Genomic DNA, 13523 nt, shown 5'->3' with positions numbered 1-13523 from the left:
GCTAAAGATGAAGGTCTAGAGAAGGAGAGTCTAGGATAAACATTCTGGAGGACTTTTGGGAGGCCAGGTCCTACAGATAGAAAAAGGTCACCGGGTTATTTACAACATCCACTTGCATCCTCCTGGGTGGAAAACAGGTATATCCATCCCTTCTGTTGAAGAGACAAGCCTGTGTGTTTAACAGTCCTGGTTTTCCTAGTGCTTGTCTGTGAGCACAAGGACCTCATGCCTCTACATCTTACCTTTGTCATACACTGGATTTCAAGAAAGTGCTGGGTCAACACTGAAAATCATGAAGTTGTTACTTGATAGTTGATCAGGACTTTGAGTTGTGTGGGCAACTCCCCCATCAGCCCCACATTTCCCCTTAGCACAGAAAGCACCACAGCAGAATAGCTTCCATTCTCAGGCACCATCTACATCTCCATGTCCAGAACTAAGACTGACATGTGCCTGACCCTTGGGTTTACTGTTGCTGTTCAGATAATAAAAGTATTCTTTTCTTTCCTGAAAAGAAAAAAAATAGGGGAACAAAAGTAGTCCTAGAAATCTGTTCCTCACAGAGAAACCGTAGTGAGGCTTTCTTTGTAAAAGTGGTTACTGTAGCACTACAGTTAATTATCCTTGGTTACTGGCTGTATCATCCTGACTCCCTCCGTCCTTTGACTCTGCTTTGCTCTAGAAAATCAGTTTCTGCTCAGATAGGAATCAGAGTAATATATATCAAACAGCATAGGAGTGCTTTTGCTATTCACTTCTTAGGTGAACAGATACAATTCTGAGTCCTATTGTATAAAATAAAAGCACCAGACTCCATTACCTCCAAGATGTATCTCAGCTTTAAAAAAAAAAGCTATAGTTTTAAAATTTTATTTCATGCAAGGAAGCCACTGTGATTATTATCACAAATATGTACCATGTTGAAAGTAGTCATCATTTTTTTCTCCAACCTATAAAATAGATTTCATTATAATTAAGAGCCCATCAGGTTTCATTGTATCATACCTGATAGATGCTGTGGCTTCGGGTCAGTCTTAACCTTTAAAATGTGTTTGTGTTGTGCATTTGTAGCTTTGGATCAATGAGGTCCTGGTACTGGCACATCCTTAGCATTTTTTAGCTGTACTTCAAGTTCATTGCTAATAGTAATATCTAAAATGGAATAATGCCTGCTAGTGGGGTGTCACAGAGATATAAGGATATTACTAGCAAAAAAATGTTTATTTTGTTCTCTTAAATTGTGATGTGATTTTTGAGCATAAAAAAATAACAAATGAAGCTACACAGAGAAACCCTGTCTTGAAAAACCAAAAAAATAAAAATAACAAATGGAGTTACAAGGCTCCTGCTGTCTTCATCATGAGTTCCCATAGGATGAAGAGTTATTGGTAGGGAACTTAAAACGTGTCTGGCTCCCACATGCAGAGGTTCTGAATTAATTGGTCTGATATAATCCTGCAAAAAAGGAATTTTAAAATACCTCAGCATTAATGTGAAAATATTGTTCTGAATGCACACACACACACACACACACACACACACACACACACACGAGTGTGCACACGAACGTGCACACATGCATGCATGCACACACTTGTTTTCTGGATTGTGAACAATGGCCAGGCTAACAGACAAAAGCTGCGCAACTGCTTACTACAAGTGATATGAACTTAATCTCTTTAGTATTCTCAGTGTCTAATTTTTCATCCAGAATACAGTCATCTGGATTATGTCATATGCATTTTTCAGCACTGGGCAATGGACAAGTTTCTTGGAAATTATTTTGAAGTAAACCCTTTGTCTTAGTTAGAATTTCTATTGCTGTAAAGAGACACCATGCCCACAGCAATTCTTATAAAGAAAAACATTTAATTGGGACCATCTTACTGTTCAGAGTTTTACTTCATTATCATCATAGCAGGCAGTTTTGTTTCTGGAGAAGTAGTTGAGAGTTCTACATCAGGATCATCAGGCACCAGGAAGACAAAGACACTGGTCCTGGCTTGGGCATTTGCAACCTCAAAGCCCACCCCCAGTGACACACTTCCTCTAACAAGGCCACTCCTATTCCAAAAAGGCCACTTCCTAACCATTCAAATATGAGTCTATGAGGGCAGGGTAGCATTCTTGTTCAAACTACTGCACCCTTGATGACTGTTTTCTGACATGAAATAAAGAGATATGGGTTAGAGTAATTTTTTCCTCGTGTTTTATGTGACAGCAGACTGATGTTGGCATTCAGCTTTATACATAAGCAAGGCAACATCATCATATAGAATATGCACTGTTTTGGCTAGCTAAAGTAAGTTTACCAAAACATAAATAGCAGACAACTCAAGTAAATAAAAATTTTCTATTTTACAAACAATGCTCTCCACACCTCAAAGCAATAATTAAAAAAAACCCTTTTATAGGAACCAGTCCTAAAAGACTCTCGTCTGTTCAGAGTCTCTATCAGTATAGTGAAATAGCGTTGTGAAAAAGGGAGCCGCTCCAGAATTGCCTTACTTTTATACTTAGTCTTACAGATAAAGACACTGAGATGCTCGATTATAGGCCCTTGTTAAGTAGATGTCAGAACAGAAGTAACTTCACAATCTGTATTGTGGGTCTACATTTCCTTCTAACTCCATGCAGTTCTCGTAGGTTCACCCCTTGTATGTGAAATGGCTATTCTGCCATTTACACTTGTCCTAGAAATTGTGTACATATGGTGCATACTCTTAAGTCTTAAGTAACAGTGCTTTAATGCTATTTACAAAGAGATAGCTCAGATTTATTTGGATTTCTCTGTAATGAGCTTCCAAAGTAGTACTTTGAGACCACATGTCAGAAGTAAATATGTGATCACATCTTGTATTGTTACTTATGGTCTTCTGCTGTTATACTAATACTTTTCCCATCTCCAACTGGCTTTACTTTTGCAGCTTTGAGCAGTAAATCAGTCCCCTACGCCTCCCTGATTGGCTCTGTGTCCTCCCTCTCTAGCCAAACCACCACTCAGTCCATATATGATAATAACTCTCTCCCACGATTCGCTCGAAAAGGTCTAAACATCTTTGTCTCTATTACCTTCTCTGTTAAAGCACTGCAATGATGTCCACATCAGCCCATGTCCATGTCCAGATCAGCCTAACATCTCCTGTGCTTTTGCATTTCCATTCTTTTCTCTGGGGAGTGCCTCATCTGGATGAGCTCACTCTTAATTACTAGATTGTTGTCACACACCCTTTTGCTCCACAGAATGCAAATTAGTTCAATTCTACCATTTATATGAAAACTTTCAGGAAGAGCTCCAAAATTTTGGTCTGAATATATAATTATATCATCAACAAAGAGGATCGACATTGTATCCACTCATTTCTGTTGGCTCTCTACCAAGATTTGGGCTCCTATAAGTAGACCTTCACAGACATGAACACAAAGCCACCATAGATCACAGCACTGTGCTAAGCATAGAATGATTATCTTGAAGAAGCAAACTTATTTTTTTTTTAAACTTAGGTTACAGTTATCATTGATAATTTGGCATTCAGAGAAAGGAACTCGGGGGGTGACTTTACATAATGACACATTTCTAAAGCACTCATATGAAATCCTGTCACGTTGATTAAATGGTCATCCTTTCAGCCTGTTCCCCTCCGAATGGCAGTGACAGCAGAGCATCACCAGAGCTTCCAGTTGGAGCTCCCCACTTCTAATTTTCTACTTCAGATGCTTACATGGGGGCATGTTAGTTCACTGTCTCAATCCAGCTGGAATTTGTGGCTCTTAATATCCGAGTCAGCAATTTTCTCTCATGGTGCACTTTTGCAAAATTAATCTCAATGAGACGAGATCAAATCATGTGAACAGAGAGGAAAAAAAACTCAGAAAAACACAAGAATCATCAAAATTAACAGCAGATTATTTTTAACAAACACTGTGAAATTAGTGTGTCTTCAGCTGGCCGACTGAACTAAGATGTATCAGTCCCCCCTCTGCTTTCTTTTCTCTTCTTCGCTTGTCGTTTCATCTATCATGTGCTTATTTTCCCGAATTCATTTCCCATCTGGGACAAAGATGTTTACACCTGATGTAGCTTGTAGGTTTGCTGGGGGTTGAAGAGCGAGACCTGGAGGAATAATATCACTGCGTTGTGAGTGTGGCCATTTATACATGGCCAGCAGGCTGCAACCCCAGCCTCTACAATCTGCTACTAGTGGAAACATGTTTGAAGTTCAGTTTGGTTTGGTGTCAATGTGTTGTCAGTAACCATTGTCGATGAGCTATTGTGCATGTCATTTTCTGTGTCCATATTTGCATGTGAATGTTGTCACCTGACATATTTATGAAATACTAAAGTGATCCTCATCTATCATATTGTATGGTAAACCTGCACAAGCTTGCATTTTATTAGTCCTTTATAAATGTGTATCAGGCTATCCATTTCATTTTTTAAACAAATCCATTCAATTTTTTAATTTTTATTTACACCATCATTTCCTTTGCAGGTTCAGATGATTCCGGTTACCCTGGTAACCTTCATTTTTCAAGTTAGTTTTCTTTGATTATACATAAGTCACTTTCTGTTTCCTATCAGGCTGCTCCTCCTTCCCTTTTAGGCCTTCTTCACTGTCTGTTCCTTGGTTGACTTTACACCATTTAATTCCACACAATTTCCATTTCACACAGTGCAGGAGAAGGAGTCTGAGATGGCATAACAGTAATTACTCAAAGCAGAAGTTGACATCAGGCCCGACTTTTCAGTTTTTTTCTGCTAGCTAACCTCATTGATTCATAGCTCAGTAACACTTTCTTCTACACTAGGAATGCTAGTTTGGGGAATATGCTTGGTGAATTTTCTACTTGGTTCCAAAATCTTCCCTTTAGAGCATGTCCTGCTTTGAGTAACCAGACTATCTGCCTGCTTCTTCACATAAAACATCTTTACTACTCACATGTTTTCAGGCCATTTCTAACTACAGCATTCACTGTGTTTTGGAACTGTTAGCATCCTTTGGTTTGTATTCAAATGTGTTTCCTCTTCATTTTCAATAGGTATGGCTAGCCATCCTCCAATACCTATCTTGGAACTTGCAGACCATATTGAGAGGTTGAAAGCAAATGACAACCTGAAGTTTTCCCAGGAATATGAGGTAATACACTTCATTTATGTGACAGAACTTCCAATGAATGCACGCCTTTAGTTTTGACTACAAAATTAACAGCAGTACGTTTTATTGAAATACAACTCCAAATCAGATACAATTTGTATAAATCAATAATTAAATCAATATAATAGCTGCATTTTATAGACAATGTTTTATATTTGTTCAGTGTAAATTGAGTGATATTTCTTTTCTTTTCTTGTGGGGGGGCAGGGATATTAAGTCCATGAAATGTTCTGACTCAGAAAGCTTCTAAGTGTTTCAGATAGGTGCAAACTAATTTATCCCTGAATCTTTACTGAGTGGTAATGGTACATGCCTTTAATTCCTGCACTTGGGAGGCAGAAACAGGTGGATGTCTGTGAGTTTGAGACCAGCCTGGTCTACAGAGTGACTTCTGGGACAGCCAGGGATACACACAGAAAAACCCTATAGTGAAAAAACAAAAACCAAACAAATGAACAAATAAAAAGCATCTTCACAGCAAACATATCATATATCATATCATCAGGAATAGGTAGACTTTTTGTAGTGGTTTATTTACCCTGTGTGCATGAGTTATGTGTGAGTGTGCATATGTGGAATTGTGAAGACAAGTTGCAGTAGTCAGGTCTCCCATTCTGCATGGGATTCTGGGAATTTAGGCTCCTTTCTTGCTGAGCCATCTTACTGGTCCCATAAGTGCTAGATTTCTAAGTAAATTGTTTCTCATGGCCTGAAAACTCTAAACTTATTGAATCATCAGCCACCATGGATAAGAATGCTAGTGCTAAGATTACCAGAAATGTGCCTGTGTCTAAACTAACTGATATCCCAGAGTCCTTAAAGGTGCTGTGTGTGTGTGTGTGTGTGTGTGTGTGTGTGTGTGTGTGTGTGTGTGTTTATTTGGATACTGTGATTGTGACATTTGTTAAGCAATATGATGTAAAACTGGCCATTTTTAGTATTCCGTAGCAACAGGGTCTCCCAGTGAATCCTGTTCATGTATCACTACTAAATGAACATCATTGTTCTTGCACTTTATGTGTTGCAGCACAAGATTTAAATATGCCACTAAAATCCTCTAATTGCTCCAAACAACAGATTGAGGGCTTCCATCAGGAGAGTTTTACAGATTTGCTTGCTGGAAGTCTTAAAATAGCTTTCTTTGTCTTTGCTGTATCAGGTTCAAAGGCACTTGTTCAAGATAGTCTTTATCAGGTCTAACAGTCTGTCCTATCACATGCAGTAAGAAATCTCTAGGTGATCCAGCATTGAGGGGTCAGAGAGATCACAAATCTCAGGCATGCCATCCATATCTGAGAAGCAGGAGGCCCAAGGCAATCTATCTACATAGCCTCTTTTTTTTTTTGTTTGTTTGTTTGTCTTTGTTTATTTGTTTGTTTGTTTTGTTTTTAGAGACGGGGTTTCTCTGTAGTTTTGGAGGCTACCCTGGAACTCACTTGGTAGACCAGGCTGGCCTTGAACTCACAGAGATCCACCTGCCTCTGCCTCCCAAGTGCTGGGATTACAGGTGTATGCCACCACAGCCTGGCTTACATAGCCTAATTAAAGTCTCCAAATCTCCCTCTCTCCTTCTCTTTCTCCCTCTCCTTCTTCCTCCCCCCTCTCTCTCCTTTGCTTATTTCTGTTTCTTCTTTCTTTGTACTCACCCTCACCCCACTGCCCAGTAGACAATGATTGAATCCAGGGCTGTAGGCATACTAAAGACTGCTCTCACACTGAGCTACATACTAGATATTCATTTTTATTTTGAGACAGATCTCCCTAAGTTGTTCAGGCTATCTTCAAACTTAGGATCATCCTACCCACTTCCTGAGTTGCTAAGACCATAGACTTTGACACTACACCCAGCTTCCTAGTTTTCTGCTGGGTAAGCAAGCATCTGAGTTGGTGTCCACTGTTACTCTCCAGTTTGCATATTTTAACATTGTTGTGCTATTTGATAGAACACAGAGTTGGATTTTTTTCTTTCTAATGAGCTCGGTCATATTTTCCTTTTTCTTCTTCAAGCATTCTGGGAAATTAATACTAGACCAAATCTTGTCTTATTTTCTTAAAGCCCTGCTTCTCACCTCTTCACTATTCTTCCACTAAAGTTTAGCCCCTCTTGTTAAATGATGCAATTAATCTTTAAAACAGCTCCAGTACCTTATTTGGGGCTTGAGGATAAAGATTGAGTTGGAGTAATGAGAAGAAAGAAAATGAAGAGTAAATCCTGGGGCAACAGAAACTCTTAGTTAAGGGTCAGTTTTGACCAACCAGAATCTTCACTGTTCCTTATTGTTAACATGTAAAGTCATTATTATTTTTCTGTATATTTTCTTACTGATCCTGCTTTAAGTCTTTATTTGTAATGACGTAATAGGTCACAGAAATTAAAAATATAATCTTTTAGCTGATCAGTATACCAACACTTCACTCTCCACCAGGAGAACTTCAAACCTCTCCAGCAAATTTACTTATATCCTTTGAATAAAATAGCTGGCCTCACTTAACTATAGAAATTCTCAAGAAATGTTCCATGCAAAGCTAATCTAATGATCATTTAGATCAGAAGCACTCCTTAAAAGAAACTATGAACTGCATGCTGGCATTACTGCCATTAACAACTCTCCAGGTCTCCTCAAACCATTGGCATGATAGCCTTCACAGTGTCTCTACCATTCATCAGGAAGAGGATCTGTGATTAAAGTTCCCTGGGCTTAAATTGACTGGATTGTGTGTTAACACCCATGAAGGAGATATTTAAGTGTTCTACTCATCTGTGATAATAAGAGTAAAGCCTTTATATAGTAATATCAGAGCAACAATTTGGGAAACTATTTTCTTATTTACTACCATATAAATTTGAATATATTTAAACTGATTTTCAGAGAAGAAAATAAAAGGAAAAACATTGCTTTCAAACACCTCATTATTTTGGCTTAATTATTATGGATTAATGTTTATTGAAACTACTTGAGCTGACAAAAGCAAAATTTGGCACCATAATTTGAAACAAACAAAGGTTAAAGACATGAAATTTGTTTGCAATGGCCCTGAGGTCAGAATAGGAGGACAGAAGTCAAATTGCACATCAGGTCTCATCATATCAATCAATGATAGATGAAAATGTAGCCTGGAAAATGAGTTTAACTTCATATCTTAAAGTCATTCTAAATGCTTTAAGTTTTCATGTTCTTGTACAAGAAGAAAAAGTAACTGAAATATGACTAATATCATTTTTAATATAGTATCTCTATCATGCACAGAATAAAGTCCACTCTCAAAATCAATGTATTAAGCTTACAAACATATAGAACTAAAAATAAGTGCAGGTTTTGTAAAAACAGAATGGCATTATTTGAAATTCTAGTCTATTTTAAATTAAGATCCCTAGAAGTTGGCATAGTAGAACATGTTAATGATCATAGCACATGGGAGGGGTATAATTATCATACATGTATGTATAGCCTGGACTATAATTACTGAGTCTCTATCTTTAAAAGGTAAAATGGTATTTATTTACTGGACTTCATCTTAGATAAAGTGTCTCAATTAGTAAATCATTGTATCCATGGTTCTCTGTTTTAAAGTTAGCACTTAAGAGAACCTAATGAAGGTTCTATGAAGACTTCATTTGAAAGATGACATCATTTGTTTAGGGTCATGTGAGATAGAACATGATTTCCCATTCTTCACCACTTCTTAAGATGGCAAATAGACACTAGTCGAGTTGAGATTCAATTGGCAGACATCATCAAAGTCACTATTAGCAATACATACACATAAGTATATATACACAGTTTTAGACTAGATGTGTTGTTGATGTCTTACTTTTCTATTGCTGTGAAGAGACACCAGAAGCAAAAATGCTTATGGAGTTTATTGGCACTTACAGTTTTGGAGGATGTGTCCATGACCAATATGGTGGGCAATAGTATATCAGGCAAGAAAGCATGACACTGGAGCAGTAGCTGAGAGCTTACATCAAATGAGAGCTACATTTTGAAACACAGCCATGAGGGAGAGAAAAACTGGAAATGATGTGGGCTTTTGAAACCTCAAAGCCCACACCAGGTGACAACACCTCCTCCAACAAAGCCACACCTCCCAATCCTTCCCAAACAGTCTCCCCAATGTTAATCAAGTATTTGAGCCTGTAAGTGCCATTATCATTAAAACCAACATAGTTGGTAACTGTGGCTATCAAACTGCTTCGGGAAAAGCACAAGATCTATTGGTATATTGGAGAAGCAGAGGCTTGAAGCCCAAGGACTCTTCAAAGACTGACAACCAAAGCTAGAAGCCTACTGCGTTTTCCTGAACTCTTCACTAAAACTGTCTTTGTGCTTCTCTCACCTGGCTTCATTCCTTCTGCCTTGCTGTGTTGAATATGAGAGAGAATATACCTTTTGAAGGTACACTTCTAAGATTATCAAGACAATTGTATATGTCTAGAAATAAGAAATGCACTCAATGAACTAATCATAAGAACTAATGAAAATTAGTCACATCAAGGTGGAAAACAGAAAATAGAGATGAGGAAGTGGTATGAGGGAACTTGGGTGAAAAATGCTGAGGATTTTGCCAAGGGCAAAGTCAAAGGCACATAGGAAAAGTATGTTCTCACGATCACATGCATAGCACTGACATCACCTGGGAATATTAGAGATTCAGAGTTTTTGTTACTGTCCTAAACCTGCTGAGTCATAATCTTCAGTTTAACAAGATACTGTGCTATCTTTGCAAGAAAGTGTATGTAGCGGAATAGCATTGAGTCGACTTGTGATGGTATAGACTGTTCATCGTAGAGAATTGGGTAAGATGAAATTAGACCAGTGTGGAAGGACCAGAGTTGTCATGAGCTTCTAACCTGGGCCAATGGTGAGACCTAAGTATTTTGATGGTAAAAAGGACACATAATTTAATACAGACAGATTTGCATTTTGATTTGAATACTTTGTCCAGTTGTGCACAGAGGCATGCCATAATAAGTCCCTTATCTATAAATTGTATGGGGTGAGAATTAGGGAATGCATACCTATAAGTATATAAATGGCAATTAAAAAACTGGAAGCTTCCAATAAAGGAAACCAGTGAAAGCTGGTATTTATATTCATTACTTTAAAAGTATTAAGTATTATCAAAAGGTTAAAAGTGTGTATTAAGGTCTTACATCCCTATTCTGAAGAAATTCATTCTCTCATTAAACAAGTATGCCAATGAAATCTTGTTTTACAGTAAAATTAATCTGATGTTTAAAATTCTAAGGATTTTATCAGAACATAATTTCAGAGTAATTTCTCAATAAACTTAATCTTTAATGTATATAGTGCACACAAATATAGGGAGCCTATGGTGAAGATGAACAATTGGGGAATCCTGTAAAGCAATGCTAGTTTAGGAATAGATAAGTTTGAACTCAAAATTGTACACTTTTCTGCCCTCTGTGAATTACCATAAGTGCCCTCTTAACACAAGACTGGCAGGAGTAACTTTCTCTCTTAACTATGCAGATATGCCCCTGTTTTTCCTGCAAAATCCATTCAGTAAGATACTGATATAGACAGATTTGCTCAATGCCATGAGTCAGGGCCCTCTGCATGCAAGTATTCATGGGATCATGGTCAAGGTGCTTTCAGAAGATATAAATAAAATCTGACTTTTGATTTGGTTCTCAACATTCAGTTTCTCTGTTTCTCCAACTTACAAATCCTCATTCAAGTATATCCTAATTTTTATAAACTGTGTGGTCTGAATTAACCTGCTTTGAAACAGTGAACAACAAAATCCCTTCACAATTCCTGACAGTTTGCCTACAAATTCTTTAAAAAGATTTTTGCACATTATTTGAAATTTCCGTACACTTATTTAATGTATTTTGCTCAAATCCACTCCCTAATCCTTTCTTATGCCTCCTACCAGAATTGAGCCACTATATCACTCTTCAATTTTCATATATATTTTTATTAGCCCATTGAGTCCAGTTAGTACTTTCAGTATGGGTATGGTTGCAGTGTCATCCACTAGAGCTTGAGCAACCGACCAGGATCCGTATCCAGAAGAAAGCTGACACCCTCCCTCAGCTGTGGGTGTGACTTCATTTGCCACCACACCGCACACACTGGAATTTTGTCTGGCTTGTTTTGTGCAGGTCCTATGCATGCCATGGTTCATATGCGTAACAGCCTGACATGTTCAGAACACACTGTTTCACAAGAGTCTTCCACAACACATACTCACATTGGTCCAATGATAGCATGAATGTTATGGGCACGACCAACCAGTTTCTGATTGAATTTAAATCCCCTCTAGACTTTCTCCATCCTGTTCTGGTGGCCACACAAACACAGTGGTCAAATCTACTTTCAGATTTGTTAGTGCTGGCTCTTTCTATTTGTAGCACTATCTTAATATTCTATATTAAAACTACTCTCCACAATTCTTTTATTGTAATTAGAATGTGACAAGAAACTGGTTCTCAGATGTCCTCACTAGAATGCAACTTTGGCTTTTTTGTTCCTGACATAAAGTCCAAATCCAAGTTATTGTTACTATCTAAAAAGATGAGTATCTGTGATCATGACATTTGTGCCCCCCTCCCCCCACACACACAAAAGATTTCTTGCAGGTCTCATGGCAGTGATCTCTATCCCATTCATGCCAATAATAATGAGGCTTTTCTAGAAAACTATCTAGTTATAAAAGTCATGATCTTCTGATTTTATAACATGTATATTATACCATTATTGAATAAACTCTGCATAATGTAGTGAAGTAGGTAAAAAGAATAAGATTGATGTTTCCTTGATGAGTATTGAAAGACATGAAGATATTTCTGAGATATGTAGAGACATTAAACATTGTTTAGACCAAATTTTTAAGTGTATAGAGACCTCATAACATGATCTCGAGGAAGAAAATTTGCCCAAGCTCATATGCCTACTGTGTGGTAGAACCAAGAGCTGATGGGATGTTCTTATTGACTCTGTTTGAACTATCTCCCCTTGAGAACTAAATCTTTTTCTGTTTGTTTTTTGTTATGTGCTGACTATAGAGACTAGGAAAAATAGTCTTCTACTAGATAAAAATATTTATGCTGAAATCCTGTGTAGATGCTAAAGTTACCAATTTGCCTTGTATAACTATCCATCAGAATAGTTGGTGGTTTTCCCAAGACGTGTTGATGGTATATTTCTTTGCTCTAGAGATACTTTGTCTATCCTCAATAGTAAATATCACATTTCTCCAAAGAAGAGACAAACATTGTCTGTCATCAAAGCAGTGACCACAAAAGAAAACATTTTCATTTTTCCTAGAACAAATTTCTTGGTATATTTGACGATGCCACAGAACATTCACAGAAACAAATGTATCCTCAATAACCACAGCTACTTGCACACGTGTGTGTGTGTGTGTGTGTGTGTGTGTGTGTGTGTGTGTGTATGCATGCATGCTACTTTTGAATCTGTTGGATTTTTCTAGGGGATAACACTTCTCTTTTCCTGAAGAAATAAAGTAGTAGATGACAAAAATCTGTTTGTTTTGTTTGTTTGTTTGTTTGTTTGTTTTGGTTTTGGTTCTTTTGAGACAGAGTTTCTTTGTGTAGCTTTGCGACTTTCCTGGAACTCACTTGGTAGCCCAGGCTGGCCTGGAACTCACAGAGTCCGCCTGGCTCTGCCTCCCAAGTGCTGGGATTAAAGGCTGCACCACCACCGCCTGGCTGTTGTTTTTAACTTTTTTATAAGATAGAAAATTGAAACATAGGCCATAAGAGTTTGTTGTTGCTGTTTTTTTTTTTTTATTATTTTTGAACAAATTTTGGTCTATATGTAGTAGAATGAAAAATGAATAATTTCATGAACTAAAAATGAGCACTAATCTTTTACTCATTGGTATTAATAATTCAAATTGAGGAAGATGAACATCTAAATTTACTAGTCAATGTGAGATTCTCTTAAAACTGAAGGATTGTGAAGCAGGTTCATTTCTTACTTACATAGAATATCCTATGTCTACCTCTCAAATTGGGTCTTGATCCTTCTCCCTGCCACTTAGAGTATTCTATTTATTGAGCCAATAGTAGCAATGATACAGAAGAGTGGTCAACTACACAGGCCTTAGAGGCAGATTATTACAATTATGACCTTGGCTTAGGTAGCATGAAAATAAGTTTGTACAAAATGATGTCCATTGGGGTTGCTGATATAAATGCTCAGACACCTTTATAAGTTAAAAATGAAACATTTACATGTTTCATTACATATAAATAGTCTCAATGTTAAGATACCACATAATTCATAGACTACTGAGAAAGAAGCATTAATTAAATAATTATCATCTTGTCACCAGATATATGATGCCAGTCAATCAGATATGTAACAATAT

The 13523-nt window shown here is 37.4% G+C and overlaps 1 protein-coding gene across 42 annotated transcripts in view; it reads left to right on the top strand.

The window, feature by feature from the left end:
• Ptprd (protein tyrosine phosphatase receptor type D) overlaps positions 1–13523 on the top strand; it is a 2001112-nt gene that overhangs the window by 1895294 nt on the left and 92295 nt on the right. For 25 of the 42 annotated variants that reach the window (XM_036177132.1, XM_036177131.1, XM_036177125.1 and 22 more), the window contains 2 exons: positions 4494–4535; positions 5041–5138. In XM_036177132.1, coding sequence (XP_036033025.1) covers positions 4494–4535; positions 5041–5138 — 140 coding nt within the window. The remainder of the gene's footprint in view (positions 1–4493; positions 4536–5040; positions 5139–13523) is intronic. The other 17 variants (XM_036177144.1, XM_036177143.1, XM_036177148.1 and 14 more) reach the window with 1 other exon arrangement.

This window comes from Onychomys torridus, chromosome 2 (genome assembly GCF_903995425.1).
Source record: "Onychomys torridus chromosome 2, mOncTor1.1, whole genome shotgun sequence".
In the NCBI taxonomy this organism is placed as follows: Eukaryota; Metazoa; Chordata; class Mammalia; order Rodentia; family Cricetidae; genus Onychomys; species Onychomys torridus.
The sequence above is the reverse complement of the archived record's forward strand: the minus strand, read 5'-3'. Positions and strand labels throughout refer to the sequence as shown.